The 21,240-nt window shown below is 49.3% G+C and overlaps 1 protein-coding gene across 2 annotated transcripts in view; it reads left to right on the plus strand.

Annotated features, from left to right (window-relative positions):
- Positions 1–2,146: 2,146 nt before the first annotated feature.
- The window catches only part of ATRN (attractin), a 146,480-nt gene continuing 127,386 nt past the window's right edge, over positions 2,147–21,240 (plus strand). For both annotated transcript variants that reach the window (XM_084286343.1, XM_084286344.1), the window contains exon 1: positions 2,147–2,522. In XM_084286343.1, coding sequence (XP_084142469.1) covers positions 2,203–2,522 — 320 coding nt within the window. In that variant the 5' untranslated portion in view covers positions 2,147–2,202. The remainder of the gene's footprint in view (positions 2,523–21,240) is intronic.

Consider the following 21,240-nt stretch of genomic DNA (forward strand, 5'->3'; position numbering starts at 1 on the left):
ACTGCTGTTTTTATTTATAAATAAAAATGAACCAATAAATACGGTGAGTCAGGCTATTTCTATCTCGGTCATTGTTTATCATCGCATTAGTATACCTAAATCCTGGTTGCCTCCTTTCAAGGGAAAAATGTGAATAATATGCATTTTTTGCCTTTCATTAAACAACAACAACAAAATACTTCTCAACTGTTGACATCTTTCTACATTTGAAACAAGGTATTAAATTGACTACCCAAGTAACTCCAAATACAGCCAGATTAATGGAGATACACAAAGGGCAACGTTTACCCAAGAACGCCAACATCTTCAACTTTCTCACTACTTCACCCAGCTGAAAATGAAAGGTATGATAACTTCAAACAGCACCCACATTTCTGCTCCACCCTTCCTGCTGCATATGGCATCCTTGCTGGTGTGTTTGGAAGACCTCCTGCTGTTTTGCCCAGGAGCTCAGGAGAAGGCTAGAGATACAACTGTGTTACTTATTTGCTGTTAGGAATTAAGGCTTAGAAATCCTTGCAAAGCATTAGCTTGTTTTGCAGGGTAGGAAGGTATCCCTTTCTGAAGACTGCATTTCCTAGCTTACACAATTAGGTAAAATGGATGAATCTGCTCAATTTTAAACATGAAGCCCTCACTGCCATGCAATGACGAACACCTCACGCTTCCAAGCTCAGTTTAGTGCCCCTGGACAGCAGCCTGCTCCTTGTGCTCATGCCAGCCCAAACAATGGTGGATGTCGGCACAAATCGAGCTGCCACTTGGATGAGCTCAGGGCACAACCCGAGCACAAGGCACAGCTCCCTTGGGTGCTCCTGCACCAGCCCCGTGTCCAGAAGGGGATCCCAAAGCCTGTCTGGTGGCACCCTGCTCCCCTCACCACAGCCAGGACACCCTGTACCACATGCAGCATGAGTGCTTGTTTAAAAGCCAACAAACCAACCAAAAATAAATGAAAACTGTTTATTTTTATTTATTTTTTGATCTGATTTCAACCTTGAGGCCTCCCAGCCCATGGTGGAAGCCTCTCTGTCTCCTTGTATTCTGCTCTGGTGAAGCCGCACCTTGAGCGTTGGGTTCAGTTTTGGGCCCCTCAGTCCAAGAAGGACATTGAGATGCTGGAGCGTGGCCAGAGCAGGGATATGAGGCTGGGGAAGGGTCTGGGACACCAGTCCTGTGAGGGGCGGCTGAGGGAACTGGGGGGGTTTGGGCTGGAGGAGGCTCAGGGCAGACCCCATTGCTCTCTGCTACTGCCTGAAGGGAGATGTGGGGAGCTCTGGTAATGGTGGGAGGATAAGAGGGAATGGCCTCAAGTTGTGTTAGGGGAGGGTCGGGTGGGAAATGAGGAGACAGGAGGCTCAGGGGCAACCTTATCGCTCTCTACAGGTACCTCAAAGGAGGCTGTAGCGAGGCTGTAGTGAGGTGGAGGTTGGTCTGTTCTCCCACGTGCCTGGTGACAGGACGAGGGGGAATGGGCTTAAGTTGCGCCAGGGGAGTTTTAGGTTGGATGTTAGGAAGAACTTCTTCACTGAAAGGGTTGTGAGGCACTGGAACAGGCTGCCCAGGGAAGTGGTGGAGTCCCCATCCCTGGAAGTCTTCAAAAGACGTTTAGATGTAGAGCTTAGGGAAATGGTTTAGTGGGGACTGCTAGCGTTAGGTCAGAGGTTGGACTCGATGATCTTGAGGTCTCTTCCAACCTAGAAATTCTGTGATTCTGTGATTCTGTGACATTTCTGTCAGAAAGAGCGGTCAGGGGTGGGGACGGGGTGACAGGGAGGTAGTGGCGTCCCCATCCCTGGGGGTGTTCGAGGGAAGGTGCTTGGGGACGTGGTGCTTGGGGCCACAGTTCAGCAGGCAACACCGGGGTCGATCCCTGAGGGCTTCCCCACCCCTCACACCCCCCTCACTCCACCATTCCAAGCACCAACCGCGGGGGAACAACATGGCGGGGTGCTGAGGTGGTGGTGGTGGGGGGGCACAAGATGGCGGAGGGGGGGGGGAGGCACCCCCTCACGCTCCCCGCGCCAACGAGTGACGTCACCGGCGGCGGCCGGGCGGCGGCAACGGCGGCACCGCCTCCCCCCCCCCCCCCCCTTCCCCACCCTCCCCTCCCTCCTCCCGCCCCCTCCCGGCCACCGTAGCGGCGGCGGCGGCGGCGGAAGCCCCCTCAGCGGCCACCGTCCCGGGAGGCCCCCGCGGCGGATGGGCCGCGTCGTCCCGGCCGGCGTTCGGCAGATGGCTCGGGAGCTTTCAGCGTTTCGTCACCCGGTTTCCCGGGCCGGGTGGAGGTTGTTACCTCCTTTTTTTTTGGTTTGGGTTCTTTTAGGACCGGCCGGGCCCTTTTTCGGTGCAGCCGGTGCCGCCGGAGCTTCTGAAGAAGCGGCGGTTTTGGCGGCGGCTTTAGGGAAGGAATGCGACAAACCTTGCGCCAACGGTGGGCGCTGCCAGCCGGCCAGCGGGCAGTGCGAGTGTCAGCCCGGCTGGGTGGGAGACCAGTGCCAGCACTGCGGGGGCCGCTTCAGGTCAGTACCGGGAATTTTGAGGTCTGGGGGGGGGCACCGGGAACCTGTGGCCTTGAGGGGGTCCGGGGGGAGCTGAGGGAGAGGGAGGGGAGCGAGGCTGGGGGCTCTGGTGGGGTTGTGGGGGGGATTAGGGGGTGTTGGGGGGGAGTTTGGGGGGTTTGGTAGGGTAATGGGGGTGTGGTGGGGTGAGGGGGACTATAGGGTGGCCCCTCTATGGGGTGGATCTAGGGGGAGTGTGGGGCGGCCCCTTTATGGGGTGGTCCCCGTTTGGGGGTCGGCTGTGGGGTGGTCCCTTCTGGAGTGGTCCTCGTGGACCACCGTGGTCCAGGGCGGCCCCATAAGGGATGAGCCCTGAGGGGGGTCTGTTGGGGGCCCCCCCTAAGGGATGAGCCCCGAGGGGGTCCGTGGGGCAGCCCCCTATGGGGTAGTCCCTATTGGGGAGGGGGTCGTTTGTGGGGCGGCCCCCTAAGGGAAGAGCCCTGAGGGGGGGTCTGTGGGGCGGCCCCCTAAGGGAAGAGCCCCGAGGGGGTCCGTGGGGCAGCCCCCTAAGGGGTGGTCCCCATTAGGGGGGTCGTTTGTGGGGTGGTCCCTGGTGGGATGACCCCGGGAAGGGTTTGTGGGGCAGCCCCCTAAGGGGTGGTCCCCACTAGGGGAGCTGTTGTCTGTGGGGTGGTCTCCTATGGGGTAGCCCCCCGGGTGAGGTCTGTGGGGTGGCCCCCGATGAGATGGTCCTGGGGTGGTGTCTATCAGGGGACCCCTTAAGGGATGAGCACTGGGGGTGGTCCCCTATGGGATGACCCCAGTGGGGGCTGTGGGGCAGCCCCCTATGGGGTGGGCCCTGTGGGGGGGGTGATTGGTGGGGTGGCCTCTTATGGGGTAACCCCCCAGGGAGCATCATCTATGGGGTGGTCCCCTATGGGATGCCCCGGTGGGGGTCTATGGGGTGGCCCCTGGCTACTGGGGTGTGGCAGGGCTAGGGAGAGGAGGAGAAGGAAGGGGGCCAGGGCCGCTTGGGATTTGGGTGTAAGGCCTGGGGGCAACAGGGGTTGGGTGCCCTCCCCCACTGGCTCTGCCCAGCAATGGGGTCTCAGGGGGGTGGGGATGGATCCAGGGGGTGCGGGGTGGGGGAATAGTGGGGTGAGAGGACGGGGTGCTGATCCTGCAGGGGGGACAGGAGTAAGGGAGGAGGCTTTGGGGTGCTGGGGGCCTGCAGGGGGACCTTCACTATCAGCGGTGAGGCTGAAGGTTTGGGGTTGTGTAGGGGCAAGGGACTATGGGTGTAGGGCTGTGGGTTGGGGCGCATCTGGGTGTAGGGCTGAGCGTGTTAGGAGGGAAAACTGGGTGATGGTAGCACACAGGGAGGGAGTAATGGGGTTGTAGGAGCTCTGGAAAGTGAGAAGGGGTTGGGGAAGGTGTGGGGGCTGCGATTGTAGAGGGTTTGGGATTTGTATGGAGACGGATGTGGTCAGGGGCAGGTGGAAGAACTGAGTGTGGGGCTGGTTCCTGGAAGGGGCAGAGGTAGGGGAAGCTGTGGGGTGCAGCTGGGGGGCAGGATCTGGCTTGGAGAGGGAGAGGAGGGATGCACGAGGAGCTTTTGGGGCTGGTGGGAGTGGTGCTGGTGCCTGGGGAGGGCCGGGGGTGGTGGCTGGGAGCTGCTGGGCTGCCTGCGGGACCGAGAGGAGGTGTGTGCTGACGGGGCTCTGAGGGGGGCTGCGTGGCTGGCGTCTGTCCCACGGGGCAAGGAGTGGGAGATCTGTCTGGAAGCATGTTGGAAATGCGCCCTCTCTGCTCCAGAAGCTTTTATTTCCAGCCAAATTGTCCGTAAAGATGGTGAAGTGTCTGTGAGATGGTTACCTGCTTCGGTTTCGGCAGCTGTGGCAGCAAGAGGCAGCGCGTGGCCGCATGTGTTAGGCGACTCCTCAGCAGGGCTGGTGCTTCGGGGGGAGAAAAAAAAAAAAAAGGAAATGAAAAAAAAAAAAAAAAAAAAGGCTGATTGTCCTGGGCAGAGCTTGCTTCCGAGACAGCTCCTCGTGGAAAGCACCAGGCACCCCTCCGGTGACGCTTGGGGGAAGGGGGGCCGTGTGGATGAGAGGAGAGAGACTTTGTGGGATTTCCAAGTTGATTCTGCTGGTTTTTTATTGGGAGTTTTGTTTGTATCTGTTTGCAGCTAATTGGGAAGAGGTTTTGGAAGGGATCCGTGCCTGGCCAGGCAGGCTCTGGAAGTTGAGAGCTTCCTTTTCAAGGGTTTTAGCCAGTGCCATGAGAAGTATTTTCTTCTGGTTAATTTTCTCCTAGTATTTTATTCTAGATAAGTGTTTTCTTCTGGTTGAGAAGGGTGCACTTTGGAATAGCCGCTTGCTGTTACCTTCCTTGAGCGCTTGAGGACATTTGGATGTTTAAGGGGAGCAGATGTGAATAGAGGCAGAGGCTTTTTTGGGTAGCACAAGTGGGGCTGCTGAGTACAAACGAGTTGGTTTATTTTCACTGCTAACTGCTCGTCTTCCTCGATAAAGCTGCTTATTCCTCTTTCAACCCCAATTCCAGCGTAAAATTTTGACTGAAAATATACCGGATGTTTTTCTCTCCTGCTGTTTTGTTCCGCTGTTTGTTTGTTTACCGGTGAGCTGAAGTTTCTAGTCATCTTTTTAGACTTTGAGCTCTAAGAAAAGTGCCAGCGAGTGTTCTTGAGCAACGTTCAGAGCTCTGCGGTCACAGCTCTCCCCTGCCTCGGACTTAGTGTCCCATCAGCAATGGCACCGCAGCTTTTTTGGTGTGTTTCTCCAGAGCTTGGCTCCGAAAGGATTGGTTTTCGACCCGTAGGGATGGATGGGAAGCGTGAGGGCAGGTGAAAATTTATTTCCAAGCGTGGTATATCCCACATGCTTATCTACCTGATGGTGAAATGTAATTAAAGTGGGCACGTTAATCGCCCTGCTCTTTATCTGGGTGTTGATGGTGACTGCGTTCGTGGGCTTGGCTGGTTTATGGTGTGCACTGGAGTTGTTGTGATGCTGTGCCCTGTGTTACAGGCTGCTCATACCTGACATCGGGCTCTGTGCTTACGCTGTGGTTAGAAATGTGGCCCATTTTCCTTCTTGTTTCACCCAAAACGCAGGAGGGGAGACGCCGTGCGGTGCAGCGCTGGTCTCACGTGGAGGTGTTTGTGTGTTTTTCCTCAGGACGCCTGCTGTTCTGGCTCAAAAAGGAAGCCACACATAAATGCACCTGCACGTGGTCTTGGTGGTAATTTGTACTTCTAGGAAAATGAAGAAAACGCCCATTTTTGCGCGGCTGAAGGGTGGGCAGGCAGAGGAGCGAGGTGCGAGCCGTTCCGGGCGGCCTATTTTTCGAGGCGAGGAGCCAGCCACCTGAATCCTTTCGAGGCAGAGCCCGAGAGCGTGGCTTTCCACAGAGCTGCGGCAGAAAATGTAGGGCACGCCTGGCGTGCTCCTGTCCTCTGCTGCTGCCCTGCTGCCTGGTGCCAGGCTCCTGCTCGAGGGAGGTGCAGCACCAGGTGCTTTGCTCAGCACTCGGTGCCTTCAAGGGAATCGTTTCGGCTGGCTGCAGAGGGAGGTAGGGCACAGGTTACGAGGTGACCGCTGTTTTACGCAGGTTTCTTGGCCAAAAATTGGAGAGGATTAGGTGAACTCTCAAGGTGCTGCCTTCTGGGAAGGTGGCTGGATGCTAGCGGTGTCGGTAGGCGCGCTGCTGGGCGATTTGGTGTACGATCCTAGCAGCAAAAGCGAACAGACTCTGTGTTGTATATAATTAGACACCAAATGTTTCCAGAAAACCAGGGTTTTGTGTGTAAGGGCGCTGCTTCTCTCCTTTCATGGTAATCCTTTTTTTGTTTTTGTTTTGAGGTGGGAGATGGAAAACGCGAAGCGGTGCTTAGCAATGGAACGTGGCAGTGGGGGGAAAAAAAAATAAAGATTAGGGTGTATCTTTTGAACTACCACTTTATTAATTTAATGGAGGCAGTTAGGGGCTGCTGATTGAATGTTATTAAGGACTCTGTGGTTACACGCTCTCCTTGGCCAAAGAATATTGCAGTAAAAGGAATTTTCTCCCTAGATGATTTGGGTAGATCGTAACCTGCGAGAGCTGCTAGCTAGCAAAGGACTGTCACGGGTCCCGTTCTTAAATAAATGGGAATTTGGTCAACAGCTACTGCACAAATTCGCTGTCTTTAAGGAGCTACCTGATGCAGTTCAGAGCTTCATGAAAGTCAGAAAGCTACTTAATATATTAGAGGTTGTTGGCAATTTGAATCGAATCAGTTTAAGTGCTTAAATTAGATTTGGGTGTTGTGTTTGTGCCTGATCCCAGCTCCACTGCTCTCTTTTCATTAGGGCATTATCGTGCGTTTAAAATTCTTTTCTCTTCCATGGTGCTGTGCGAAACGACGTGCCCTGGTGGTAAGAGAGTGGGCTATGCGAGCTGGAAATGTCTAAGCAGGATGAGCTTCCAGGAAAACATTGGGGGAAGAAAAAAGCCTACTTAAATGGTTTAATTTAGATCTCGGAGGCATTATTTACAAGTTTGGATTTTGAAAATTTGCTTGGAGGTGTGTGAATATGTCTGTGTGTATATATATCTATCTGTCTAGGGGCTTATGTGGTCTGTCCATGGAGAGAGAAACTCTTGGTTGATGCTTCATCCTCATTCTCGTCGTTTTGTTGTTAATCTGTGGATGGAAAGGCTGCTATTTTACTAGAGTGCGAAGAAAAAAGGTTCATCTCTGAAACAATTCAGTGTTTTCGACATACCTAGGAGGTTCTGTACATCTTGCTTTGTGGCCAGCAGGTTTATTTGCCTGGTCTCAGTTTAATGCTTGCAGTAAGCTCACTTCTACTTCACAGCGTGCTCTACAGCGAGGAGAGGACAGCAGGCAATGCAGGACAGTAAAACAGTGCAGAGGGGGCTGGATCTTTGTCACCTCTGCCTCGTGCCCACCGAGCACCTTCCCCTTTGAGGATTTAGGTGCTGGAATCGCCGAGCAGCTCGCGGCCTCAGCCTGCGGGTGCGAGGAGCAGGACCAGTGGCTGTCTGCTTGCTGGAGGGTGGCTGAGCTTTGGGACCTCTGGGGGTGATGGAGCAGGTAGGGGGAACCTTGCTGTGCCTGCCAAGTCCAGGAGCACACCTTGGACCTGAGCACCAGCACCTCCTTGTCTTCAGTGGTCCACACAAAAGACATTTCTGTCCCGTTTCTCACTTGGAAGACCCCGGAACAGCCACCTGCATCAGGTCAGCTGAAATTGTCTGATGTTGGTGTAGGTTTTTCCATTATTTTGCAGGCTCTGTTGCTTCTTTCATCATGGATCCAAAATAAACTCGCGTTGAGCTGGGTGTTCGTTACCATCTTACTCCATTTACAGGCAATAGAAGTGATTTTATTGAAATTTCACCAAATGACTGAATCTCCACAGAAATGGCATTTTATTATAAGTCTTCAAAAGAACCGGGAGGTGCTCTTATCGTGCGCCCTCGTGAAGTTAAATAATGCTTGGAAGGCAGGTGGCGGATCTCAGTTTCCCGGCTTGTTCCTCTGAAGCTTGGGTGAGCAATCAAATTTCAAACCACGAACTTCCAGCGCGTAACGTAAGTGTCTGTGATGATCCATGCTGAAAATCCTCTCTATCCTGAGATAATGCTGCTGCTGACCAACCTGCTGGATTACCGCATTAATTAACGATACCCTTGGGTGCTCTTTTCTTAAACAGTTTGCCGGAAGAATTTTTTTTTCCAATTTGAAGTTCCAAGCACGGCGCTTGGAATTAGCTTCTTGATCTTGTAGAGCTTTGCTTTTTTTTTTTTTTTTTCTCCTGTGCTCAACATTTTCTCTGCAAGGAGTTCTTTAGGAGCTCTTAAATCACATCTTCTAAAATGTAGTGGAAAAAATATAGTAAAAAAATACAGAAGATGGGGTTCAGAATTGTGTGATTTTATAAGTAAAGGGGTTTTAGAAGAGGAGGAAACCAATACAAACTGGAGCTCACCCTAAGATGGACTGCAAGAATCTTCTTACAGTACTTTGTTCTTGTATAGCCGAGGTCTGCCTGCAAAACCTCTGCAGTGCATTGAAAGCGGGGCTGGAAGATTTGATAAGCAATAGCACAGCACAGAATGAAGATGATAATTTACCTTTCAGCATGGCTTTGAATCAAACAGTCATGAAGTCATGAAATACTGAACCAGGAATTACAAATGGTTTGGGTTTCCTGCTTTTGTTCCTTTGTTTGTGGCAGATCCACGTGGAGTTCCTTTGGACACGAGACCGCCACAAACGTCCTCCCCTCCCTTTGCTTAAAATAAATATTTATTTTACATCTTTCTGGGCAAACGGAGATGCAGGTTGCTGCAAGGGTTTCAGTGGATGGGATTCGGGGCATGATTTTGGCTTCTAGAGCCTTAAATCCTTGGGATTCTGAAAATGGGAGGGATCCTTCCTGGTGAAATCGTGAAGGATGGCAAGAGACCTGACCTGCACACTGAGCAGTCTGGAAGTTAAAATCCGATGAGCTAAATTTAGCACAGCAGAATGGCGGATTTTTAGAATAATGTTTTAAAGGAAACGGACCCGGTATTTCGGGCTGATAATGGCCTTTGTTATGTGGAACAGATTTCAGTGTTACGCTGATCAGCTGAGCGATGTTCCTGATAAGGAAGGGCAGCTGATGGCCAGATCAGGTGGCTTGAAATACTTCTAGGATGAAGTGGGGGCTGCTTGAAGTTTCAGGTACCAGTTGTGGTTTCCTTGGGTAAATCTGCTTCCCGCAGAGTCCCCAGTCAGAGTTTTCAGTTCTCTGAAAATGCAGAAGCAGAATCCAAGGGTGATTGCAAGGGTGATTGTGCTAGCTGGGGTTTTCCACTGTCTAAAACTTTTATTTTTCCCCCCTCTCCTGCCAAGCCTGCTGAGCTCGTAGCTGCGGAACAAACAGCGCTGCCGTATACCACGCTCCTCATCTTGGACGTGCTTCACAGGTGTCACAAAAACCCATGTAGAGGTTGTTGCTTCAGGTGGGTAGGGAGGGCATTATGCACACTACTAAGGATGAAAACGATCCTTAATGTCTTTCAGCACTGCCCAGGGCAGACGGGCTTTGTGTGGAGACCTGAGGGTGTGTGAATGCAGCCGTGAAAATCCCACTTTTTCTCTTATTTGTTGTTCTCTTTGTCTCTCCTGTTTCTCAGAAGCCTTAGTTTTTATTTGCTAGCTTCTGTAGCCTGGAAGGACAGATAATAAGCGAGGCTAAGGTAGGAAAACACCCTTTTGAAGAGTTTCTTATTAGTCAGTGTTTGTATTGCATGAAAATTTAATATCCGTCTCCGAGGTGGTGCTTGTCTGCTTAGGGTATAAAAGCTTGGCGCGGATGAATTAGCATTTCTGTAAACCCATTTATGAACCCGAATGCAGAAGGTGAGGAGCATTGTTCCGTTCTGAAAATGTAGGTTGGAGTTAACCTTATTTCGTTGTCAAGCGAGAGAAAAAATTGAGGCTTCAATTACGGTGCTTTTTGAAGCTGTGGTCGCCTTTCTCCCTGCTGCTTTTCACTCATTAGTATTGCCACGAACAAAAAAAAAAAAAAAAAAAAGACACTTCCAGGGTCTCTTGCTTTGGTGAGTTACTGCTGGTGTAACGCGTGGCTGGGTGAGTGTGGGTTTATTTTCAGCATCCTTGCACGTGTGGCGTTACATCCTTCCTTTCACAGCTTTGTAGCGCTCGAAGCGTGGGTATTGTGGGGCTGCTGCCAGATATTTTCAGCCCTTATCGGCAGAAAATCTATGACCGAGGCTCACCCTGCGTGCGCGTTTTGGATTTCCTTGTTTGCCACCATCGAGAGCGTGTTTGTGTTCCTCCAAAGTAAGCTGCCCAGGACGGCTTTGTGAAAACCCTTGCTGTAGCCGCGTGTGGTGCTGGTCCTGCCCAAGTTAGGCACCTGCCTGCTTAATCATTAATTCCCGAGACCCCATTAATGCAGACCGCAGGCCCTCACGTGAATTTTTCCAGCAACCTCTGTGCTGAGGTTCTCCGCTATCTGCGTTTGCACCAAACTTTGCTCTTCTGCGTCATCGGCGGCGGTGATTCCAAGAAAAAACTCCGCAGCCGCTGCTAGACCGGAGCTGCCAAGGAGCACGGGGTGAAATGCTGACTGCGGGGCAGCAGGAGGAGGCTCGGGGCAAACCTCCTGTGATCTTTGCCATCAAGGTTCTTAGAAAAAATGTTCTGCCCTGGCAGGACTGCAGGCAGGCATCACAAGCTGCTTGTTCAGCTGGAGGAGAAGTACCACGCTGCAAATAACACGTTGGGAAATAATTCCTTGTGAGGTCACTCAAGGCTCTGTGGCTTTTATATATTTTTTTTTCAAACTGAGATTGGGAACGGGAATAATTGTGGCCGGTTGCTTGTGTATTACGTGAAAAATTTGGTGCTGAGTTCCTGGTGCGAGATGGGCTCTGTGCTTCCAGATGCGTTTATTTATTTATAGCTGCAGCCTGACAGAGTTGGTGCTTTTGTTAACTGCTTGATTTATGGCACTCAGCCTCATCACCGGGAGCCGTTTAAATGTGGGTCAGTCGGCGTCTGCTTCTCGCAAGCACAGGTTGGGGAGATTCTTTAAATTTGGTGTTTTTCATTTGGGGAACTGTGACGGGTGTTTAAACATGCCCTCGCTCAACTATTGGAGGATGAATCATTCGGAGGAGGTGTTGGAGTAGTTCAGAGTCAAAACCAGAACTTGACTTCTTGCCTCTGCACATTTTTTCTAAACTATCCGTTCTAATGCTGCTGGGAATTTGTTTTTTAGAGGATGTGCTGATAATTTTTTCGCTTGTTTTGTCTGGATTTATACCGGGAGCCTGAAACTCCAACCTGTGCATAACGCAGCAGTCCCCAAATTCCTGGCCTGACGTTGTTTGCTGCTATTCCCAGCAACCTGAGCTGTCGAAGATTTCTGGGGCAGCAGGCGCATGTGCCAATTTGTGCATAAATCCCTGCTGCAAACGGCAGAGCTCACAGCTTGCATGCAGGTCTGGGTTTGGGGTGTAAAGTGGGGGCGATTTGATGGGAATTGGGATCGTGTGGTTGGTTCGTGAAGCTGTAGGGACTTGGTAGCCCGTAACTTTTCCTTCTCCTACAGTGGAAAAAGGGCAAAGGGACTTGAGTCCTGAAAAGGCAAAGGCAGTGAACAGAGAAACAGCTGGATTTGGCACAGCAGTTGTTCTTCAAGATCGGGCCATTTCTTCAAAACTTCTTCGAGGTGAAGCCTGGGCTGGTTTCTGTTCCCCAGCCCCGCAGCCAGCGGCGCAGGCAGCTGTTCTCCCTGGTCCACGTCTCCTGATGGTTTGTTTTTAAGCAAACACTTGGTATTTATATTGCTGTAAGGCATGGAAGCCTTGTCTCAAAGTAAAGGATGCTATCACAGCCAGCGTTGGCTTTTTGTTTCCTCCTTGGCTTTGCCAAAACTCCCAAGTGCTGCCGTATCACTTGATCTGCCTTTAGCCTTGAAGACCTTCAGGGTGCAGCATCACCAATAGTAGGGTGCAATACTTCCTACTTCAAGGAATCGGGCAGGAACACAGCTCATCATCTGATTTCTTGGTTTACCCTCCTTATCTATGCAACAAGGACAGGTTATTAAAGAGAGATGTTTAAAAATGTTCTGATGGTGGCGTTATTCATGCAGTGATGTGGAGGTTTCAAAGGGCGTTGTGGTTGTTCTGCATGGCAACTGGTATCCAACTTCTTTGTCTGTACTGTCCTACAAAAGAAATGTGGTTAATGTTGCTATAAATACGCCGTAATCAACTTCACTGAGGCTTGTGAGAGGGGATATTGTATGTAAAAAGTGAGGAAGTTCAATTAGGATCTTAATTTCCCTATTCAGTGCCAACAGGAATCTGTCATGTGGGATTTACCCCAATTTTCACGTGGTGGCTTCTCCCTTTATTTGATCAGAGCTGGTCAAGGCATCAGAACATCTTTTGTGCCTGCGGTTTGCTTGTTTCCATGCGAGCTGGGTGTGTACAAGGGCGTGAAGAGATTGTGTTAAAGACAACATCCTTTTTCTCACTCGCAGCCTCCAGAAACCAAGCTTTCAGCATCTCGAGGCGCTTAAGACTGAGACATCACGGTGAGAAATGAGTGCAGGCACGAAGGTAGAGTGGCTTACTCTCTGCAGCTCCCAGGGGAGGCCCAGGGAGGTTTTCCCTTCTTTTTTGTAGGTTGATGCAACTTCACGCATCTCCTTGCATCATTGTGGGGTAAAAAACATTGGCTGTGTCATGGGACTCGGGACGTGCAGGGCTGCTGTGATCTAAATAGTTCTCTTCTAGGAAGGAGCAGTGTTTCTGTGATCCCTGGAAAAAGGATTTGAGAGCTGCTGCTCGCACGATGTGTGGGGAGGAGGGAAGGGTGCTCGGCCCTGTTGCTTTGCAGACCTACTGCAGCGTGGTAAAGGTAATATGGGGTGAGCATCCCCCTCCCCAAATCTGCACAGACCCCAGATCTGGAGTGTTTCCTGGAAAAGAGATCAGTGTTTTCCTGTTTTCTGTTTGCCCAGAGCTGTGGCTGCCCCATCCTTGGAAGTGCTTGAGGCCAGGTTTGATGGGGTTTTGAGCAACCTGGGCAGGTGAGAGGCATCGCTGCTCATGGCAGGGGGGTTGGGATTAGGTGGTCTTTTAGGTCCCTTTAAACCCAAACCATTCTGTGATTCTCTTATTTTGTGTAGAGAACAGCTGAAGTCAGTCTTCAGAAAGGAATTTTGTTTTTTTTTTTTCTTTTTTGTGGATGGAAGAAGAAATTCTGTAGGAGACGACTGCGTGCGTGTCCATCGATTTCTGTCAACCCTGTAATGTTCCTACACTACGTCTTGCTTTAAAGCTGTGATGGAGTCACGGGCAACAGAAATCTGTATGGATGTTTCAGAGCTGGGGCTTCTCTTTGGGCATCAAAGCTGTCTTGTAGGATCTGAGGGCTGCCGAGGACAGGCTGGATGCATCCCTCTGCCCCACGGGACTCCAACGCTTGAATTGCTAATTCCTGTAGTGCCTTGTAGCCTAACAGTTTCATGAATGGCTTGGCCAAAAGCAACGAATTCTCACGGAAAATTAAGGATAGCTGTACGAAGGCTGCTTTCATAGCAGTGTATTTCCTCCAGCACTGACAGAACGCTTTCCATGGTATCATTGTCACATCTGAAGAGGAAATGCTGCTCGTTTTGAGGCCAGCAAATATTGTGGAGAATTCTTAAATTCTCCTGATTTGCACGTGTAAACACCCGGAGCGCTGAAACCCCTTTGGCAGTCTGGACCCTTGATGGACTAAGGGTTTGCAGCAGGTCAGGATTGTGGCTTGGCATGAGCTGCTTTTACTTAAATGTCCAGTTAAATAATAATAATAATAAAAAAAAGTATGATTTTAATGGGGTTAAAATATCTGTATCTGTCCATCAGGATGTATCTCTCTATCCAGTGACCTTCTGGCACTTAGACCCAGGGTTTCCTTTCTGAGAAAAAGAAATGACTTCGAGTAGAAATTGCTCTGTAGGGAAGAAAAGCTTTTTATAAGCTTTTACTCTTGGTCAGACGTTTTTATTATTAGCTCTTGAATACGTAGAAAAAGTCTTTAGAAACAAAATCTGGAAAATCTCAGCTCTAATTAGTTTTGTCTCTGCGTATGCTGACAATTAGGAGTGGTAATTTTCTACATTTTTTTCCTTTTAGCAGTTATATTTGTGTGTCTTCTGCATAAAACAGTTGCAGTGTAGTAAAGCTGTGCAGTTACCTAGGTGTGGGTTTAAAATAAAGAGTTGTGCAGGTCCCAACTCTTATTCCTTAGTGTATAATATCCTGTTTAAGGAATAGATTTAGGGAGGAAAGAAAACGGGTTCAGAAAACTATTGGGGAGATCGTTTGCCCAAAGGAGTTTTGATATAGATAACGTTAAGTTTATTAATTATCATTTCATCCTAAAATTTTGCTGTGAGCTGCCTTTTGAGGATTACCACCCTTGGACTGTTTGGACTTCCCAGCTGTCTTGGCTTCACAGTGATATCGACAGCAAATTGCAGTAGGTCTGAAAATGGAGAAAGGAAATCTCTGATCCTTTACAGTCAGGGTCTGTACCTTGGGTTCTTCCCTGTTTTTTCGAAGAAGCCTCACACGAGGAGGGTGCAGCACGTTTCCCTTTCGGAGCGAATTAACGTGGGCTGGAATTACAGGATTGATTTATGAACTGGTTAACTGCTTTGATGCCTAATTGATTCAGTACAGCAAGCACTTCGCAGCCCTTGCAGGCTGAGGCCGGGCTGCTGACAGCCTCCTGAAGCAAATCAGTGTTTTAGCTGTCAATCTGCAGCCGGTAATTGGGAGCTGTTTCCCACACCACTCTTTTGGGGATTGCGGAGCCCTTCCCCAAACGGGTTGTTAAACTGCAAAGCTCATCATCGGCGTTGGAGATGAGAACCTCGTACGTACGTACCCAGATCGTCTTACTTATTTGTACTGAGGGAGTGCGTAGGAGTCCTAGTCATAACATTTGGATTGTGTTTCCCCTAAAATAGTCCCCGTTGTAAGTTGTCCTGATTATTTGTAGCCACGGGATTCACGTTCACTGGTTCAAAGCGAATTTTCTGGCTTTTTCATTGCTGCTCTTCTGTCTTAATGGCTCGGTGAGGTTTTGGGAAGGGCTGCTGTATTCTCTCTGTCCTTAATTCACTTTTAAAACCTTTTCTTTCTCTAAGTAGCATCAAATTTTTCTCTCGGGTGAGGATTCCCGTAATCTTTTAAGAGCAGTTTTAAACAACAGTTGGTGTGAAGAGCTGGTCGTAGAAAGTAACATCAGCTGAGTCTTTGGACTGTGCAATATAGGGATGTGAAATGTCCCTTTTTAAGAATAAAGGTGAGAAGGGTGAGCTGTCTGCATACAGACCTGATGATCTGACCTTGAGAGCAAATGGGTTTTAGGGCTTGTGTTAAGGGAAGGAACGACTGAGGATGGACAGAAGGTGCCAGGTGGGGTTGCTGTTTTACATCGTGCTGTTTTAAACAAAATAGTGTCTCGGCCGGAGGGCGGTGGGGTGTGTGGGGGTGGTTTTTAAGCATCCTTTAGGACCAAGGCATCTGCAGCAGGTTGCTCAATGCTGCCTGGACTTGGGAAACCTGTCTGAATCGGTGTCATCCGGAGCAGTCCTGAAGCTGGAGCATTGCTACGTGGTGTGCAGGGAGCTTTTCCCCTTCAGTGTGGGAGCTGACAGCCGAGCATCCCTCCCGTTGTGCCACTCATGCTGCCATCGGGGGAACCAGGCACCCTCCCAGGTGACAGGGATCACGGGCAGCATTTGGGAGAGGGAATTTGTTGGTAAGGCAGAGCTGGAACCCGATTCAGTGTTTTTTCTGCTGACCTGGGTGCTGATTGCATCAGCTGGTGGTGTCACGGGGAATCCTGATGCGGAGATCCCTGCGTCACGCTGGGAAAGCAAAAGGATGAGCAAAGGGACAGAAGCGGGGTGAAAGCACTCTGCGGTGCCGTGTTACTCGTGCTGACTTACAGTAACTGGTCTTTAAACGGTTACTTGTCAGCGTGAAGCTTCTCACAAGGCCAAATGAAATAAAGAGGCGGCGAGGTAAAAGAGGGAAAACAATAATATCATTTAAAGCACCGCTAAAAGCATCTCCTGGGTCACCTCCTCTAACCAGGCGGTGGGTTTCTAACCCCTTGTTACCCAAGAGGAGCGCTCAGCTCTTATTTGTAGGATGTCTGGCTGAGGTTTAACGCTTAGGGAGCCTGGCTGAGGCTTGCACTGAAGTTGTTCATGGTTATTGATCAGCAAATGCTCTCGCCTGCAGTTATTTCTCCCCTAACGTTACAGCGCGTCAGCGGTGCGAGCCTCAAACGATCGCTGCAGTTACCAAAGGTTCCCTTTGCCAAGCGTGCAATGCTCGTCTTGCGATTTGGAAAAACGGAATAAATGGTATTTTTTGACGTGAAGCAATCCCCACGTTCGATGCGGAGAGCTGGATGATTCACTGTGGCCCCAGGCGCTCTGATCCTGCTTGCTGTACAGCCTGCGGAAACCTGCCTCGAGTAGGAAGCATTGCAAAGTGGAATACAGCAACTGCAGGACCTTTTGTCGTGCCATCTTCCCCTTGAAAACCTATTAAATTGTATTAGAAGCCAAGATTGTGGTGGCTTTTTTTTTATTTACGTCTTGCTTTTCAGCTCCCAGTCTAGCAGTGTAGATGGGGAAGGGGATATTTTGTTTCCTAATCGTTACTGTCTCAGTCTTTTCCCAAATGAAATATTTCCATGTTAGGATTTAACAGCGTGAAAAGGTTATATAAAGTCCTCTAGCCCTCTTAGTACAGAGCAGCAACCTCAAATGGAAATAATTAAAGCAAAATAATGTGGTTATGCTGTCACTCAACGCTGGTTGGCATGGAGAGCTGCCAGCGGAGCAGGCTGGGTGCTCTCACCAGGCTTTGCTCTGCGTCAGGGTTTGAAGTTCAGCGTTTCTACCCAAAAATCCCACTTGGAGGGAAACCTGACCTTTTGAGGGGCTTAAGAGCTGGTCTGGACGTAAAATCATTTGCAGGAAGTCCATTTTTTCCTTGCTTACGATGTATTAATGTTTGTGGGGTCTGTTTTATTGAAATCCAAGGATTTCTTTGGAGCTTTCTGCTGAAAAGTGCATCTTCCACTTCCAGTGTGACAGACCCAACAGCACTCGTGGTCACTGTTTATATGATCAAGAAGTGCTTAAAGGATTGAGATGTTCATTTCAGCCAGTTTAGCTTTTAGTGCCTTGGAACAGTCGAATAAAATCTCACGCAGGAGGTGATGCTGCTGGGGAGGGACAGCGAAGCAACGATTAAATAGATTAAATAGTAAATTAACTATTAAATAGATTAAATATAAATAGTAAATATACTGTTAAATAGATTAAATAGTAAATATTTGGGTGAAATTTCTGTAGGGGCACAGAAGTGCTAAGTCCCTAATGCACTCTTTTTTTTCCCTTAGATTTATTTCCATAAATTATTTCACTTTTTTCTTGCAACCTTCCTCTTTGGGTCAAAAAGTGACCGTTTTTAATACAATTCTGAAAATCTTAGTGCGAAACGTGGCTACTACCGTAACTTTTATGTATTGTTTCACTGCCCTGAGACTTTTATTTATAAAACCTCATCCTGACAGTGCCTCTGTGCTTGGTCAGAGGGGAAACACGACTGAATTAAGCAAGCTCCTCAACGCCACGCAGCAAATTATCGGCAGGACGAGGCTTTGGAGTTTCGGGGCTCGCTTGGCAGAGCGGTGTCTGCTTGTTGACGACTCGCAGCACTGCTCATGTAGAAATAATTCCTTCTCCAGAGCAGCCAGGGTGAAGAGCCTTGGGAAAACGCCTGCTTTCCAGTTCATTATGGAGCGATGGGAGGCGAGAGGCAGCTCCGAAGCCGAACCCGTAATAAATCGATCGGCTGCGACTTGTTCCTGCCCGCTCGCCGGGCGTGAATTCCTTATTGATTCTCGTGCCAGCCAACATTAACAGGATGAAGTCCTCCACCTTATCGAGGTGATAAAGCTGCCCATGCAAATAGTCCCCAAATTCAGTAGGCTTCTGAAGCCGCAGCGAATCTGCGCTGTTTAACTTGCAAATTTGGCACGAGCCCCGTGGAAGCGCCCGGTTTGCTCCTGTTGTGAAAGCTCCCGTCCTGCATCGGGTGGGCGAGTTTAATGATTGGCTTTGGCTGAAGAGCCCTGTCTGCTTTCAAGGATTTTGGGTGTTTGCTCTTCATGAAACACTTGGAGCGCGTGTTAAAATCGTTGGTCATCTGCAGCAGAAAGCGGAGGTTTGGGTTAAGCCTTTAAATGAATGGCCCAGCTCTTAAAATGCTGGGTATTTATTATTTATCAGTCTTTTTTTCTGTCTTTTGACTATCTGCCCCTGTGGACAGTTGTTTAGGAGGGAGGAAAAAAACATCTTTTGACTACCTGCCCTTCTGGATAGTTGTTTAGGATGGAGAGGGGGAAAAAATATCATTGAGTTTTGTTATGTAGCTGATGGTAAGTGTTTAAATGCTGCTGATCCTTACAGCTTTTGGGGTGTTACTGCCCCTTAACCCCAATTTGAAGGTGGCAAAGCCAGGGCATGCTGGCCCTAGGGCAGCTGCTGCCTTCTCACCTCTAATATTTAACTAATGATGAGCGGTTAACGGGCTTTAATTTTTCGGCTAAAAGGTAAATGGACTGGTTTCCCGGGGAATGCCATCTCCTAGGTTGAGAACTGTTGGATGCTTTCAAACTCTGCTCGTTCAACTTGAGAGGAGAAACACCCCCCCACACCCCAAGCAAAGAGCTGTGCAGCTGGAGAATCTGAGCGTTCCCACTTTCTCTAAAATAGGGACTGTAATTAGCGGGAACAATTTGACTCCGAGCCAGTCTGAACAGCCTGGCTTAATCTAAATAAAAACCCGAATGCTTGGAGCAAGTTTTGTCTCCCCAGATCGGGCTCTAATAAATAAATTAAATAACGAGATGCAAAATTCTCAAAATAGCCCCGCGGAGCTCTTGGGGGCGAGGACGCATCTGTTTGTGCGGGCGGGCTGAAGGGGAAAAACAAATTGGGTCCCTGTCCTCGTCCTGTTGGGGTTTTGTGGGGCCTGTGGGTCCTGCCTTCCTGCCTGTATATCACGTTTGCCTTTTGTCCTCCAGGAAGAGATTGCAGCTCCGTGTTCGAGTACAAAAGGGCTCAAACGTGACCTGTGCTGTGGGAACCCCACCCAGGAGAGCTCCCGGTAACCCCGATGCTCGGAAATCGGACGTGCAGGTGTAAAGGTTTCAGAGAAAACACCGTGCAGCCTTTTTTTATTGCTGTTCTTCGCTTTGAGACCTCTGTGAGTGAGTCTCCTGCAGGTCGTAGTTGCAAGAAGTTTGTAGAGGCCGCTGTAAAACTTCTCCATCCCATCAGGAGTGGCTGCAGGTAGCAGGTCCGGGAGCTGGGCTCAGATCCTCGTGGGTCCCTTCCAACTCGAGATATCCTGCCTTTAAATTAAAACAGCCACCCGAATCTTTATTTTATGTTTTGGAGAGGTGATTTTGGTGTAAGAACCAACTGGTTCCTGAAAACGTTTCCTTCCAGCGAGTGGTATCTTTGTGCTGGGTGTCAGAGAGGAATTTATTACTGCGACTGCTTCGCTTCTTAGCCCTCGTTCTATAAATTACCTCTGGCAGATTAATTGAAAGTGCAGCAAATGAGAGGAAGTTCCTGACCTTATGATGCATCGATACGCTTGTTGTTAGGTCTGGAAGCCGTTCACCTTCAATTTCCCTCCTCTTAATAACTTGCAATTTGGTATTAGCACTATTTATTGCATTAACCAGCATAAATGACTACTTCTTCCACCGAGATTGTGCTCGGTGCTGCGGCCGTGACCATTAATCTGCCCGACAGCAGGGCAGAACAGCTTAGGGCCACGAAGAAAAGCACAATTTGGGGGAAAACGGCCTTGTCAGCACCCAGGTTGGCTATTGCTGGACTTGACCCACGCGTGGGATGCCGGAGCCTGCTCTGGAGTCATGCCAGCACCTCCCGAGTCCTCCCAGGACAGCAGCAGGAGGACAATGGGGCAGTGTTGGAGCCAAGCACTCGATGTGAAGTGGTTTACACATTCCTGCTCCGGAGGACTCCACAGAAGTGGAGTGTCCGTGGGACAAATAGGAAGTTTTGAGTCTCGTTTTCAGCATTTTAAAGGCAGGAGTGAGCTTTTTTCTTGCAGGGCTTAAGGGTGGTTAGAGTAGGTGGTCGGTGTTGCTCTTTCAAATTGTTTTTTAGGACATTTTGGCTGTGCAGAGAGGTAACTAAATGGAACTGCAGGAAGTTAACTGGGAAACTGGGATAAGGCAAAATCATTCCTTTTCTGGGTTTCTTAACAAAAAAAAAAAAATATGAATGGAAGATCTTGTGCAGAATTCCTAGTTAGTGTCAATGTGCTTTTCCTGTAGATATTACCTGAATGAGGAAAGAACTCATGATGGCTAAATCCTAAATAACAAAATAGGATTTTTTTTTTATTTTTTTTTTTTTCCCAGAAAAGGTTAGTTGAGATATGGCCTGTGTGTCAACTCTCATTTTGATAGTGAAGAGAGAGAGAGGTTATTTCAAAACTTTGCATAAGCAGCCTTCAGCCCCTGTTTTTGGTTTTGTTGCCACAAATCTGTTGGGAGCAGATGGAATTTCATTTTTTCCCGCTGCCGCCCAAAAATAACTCCTCCTGAAGTCATTTCAGAGGTGTTGGGAGAGGTGCATATGGCAGATCGGAGACGGAAACAATGATTTTTGTAGCCCTGGGGGCGGCCGGTCCTTTGCTGGATGGCTTTGGGCTCTTCAGATGCTCCCCAAGGATGCCCCCAATTGCTTTGCTTTGTGGGTTGACCCCAGAGTTCATTGCCTAGCCCACCTGTTGGGTTGGCTTTGCCTTTTTATTTATTTATTTTAAGGGAAAAAAACATCTGTGGAGGTTATCAAGAGACCTGCGTGCTAAGATGCTGACTTTTCAAGAAAGAAAACAGGCTTCTGCGTGCGTGCCCGCCTCTCCTGCTGCGAAATCAGGGGGCTGGCGGCTGTGACCTCCCCTGCTCCCCCGAGCTGTTTCATAGACAAACACTTGAGAGGTGTTTGTCGTGTAAAGAAACGCTGGCGGATCTTGGATATGAAGATAT

The sequence above is a fragment of the Netta rufina genome (assembly GCF_964035555.1).
Source record: "Netta rufina genome assembly, chromosome: 4".
NCBI lineage: Eukaryota > Metazoa > Chordata > Aves > Anseriformes > Anatidae > Netta > Netta rufina.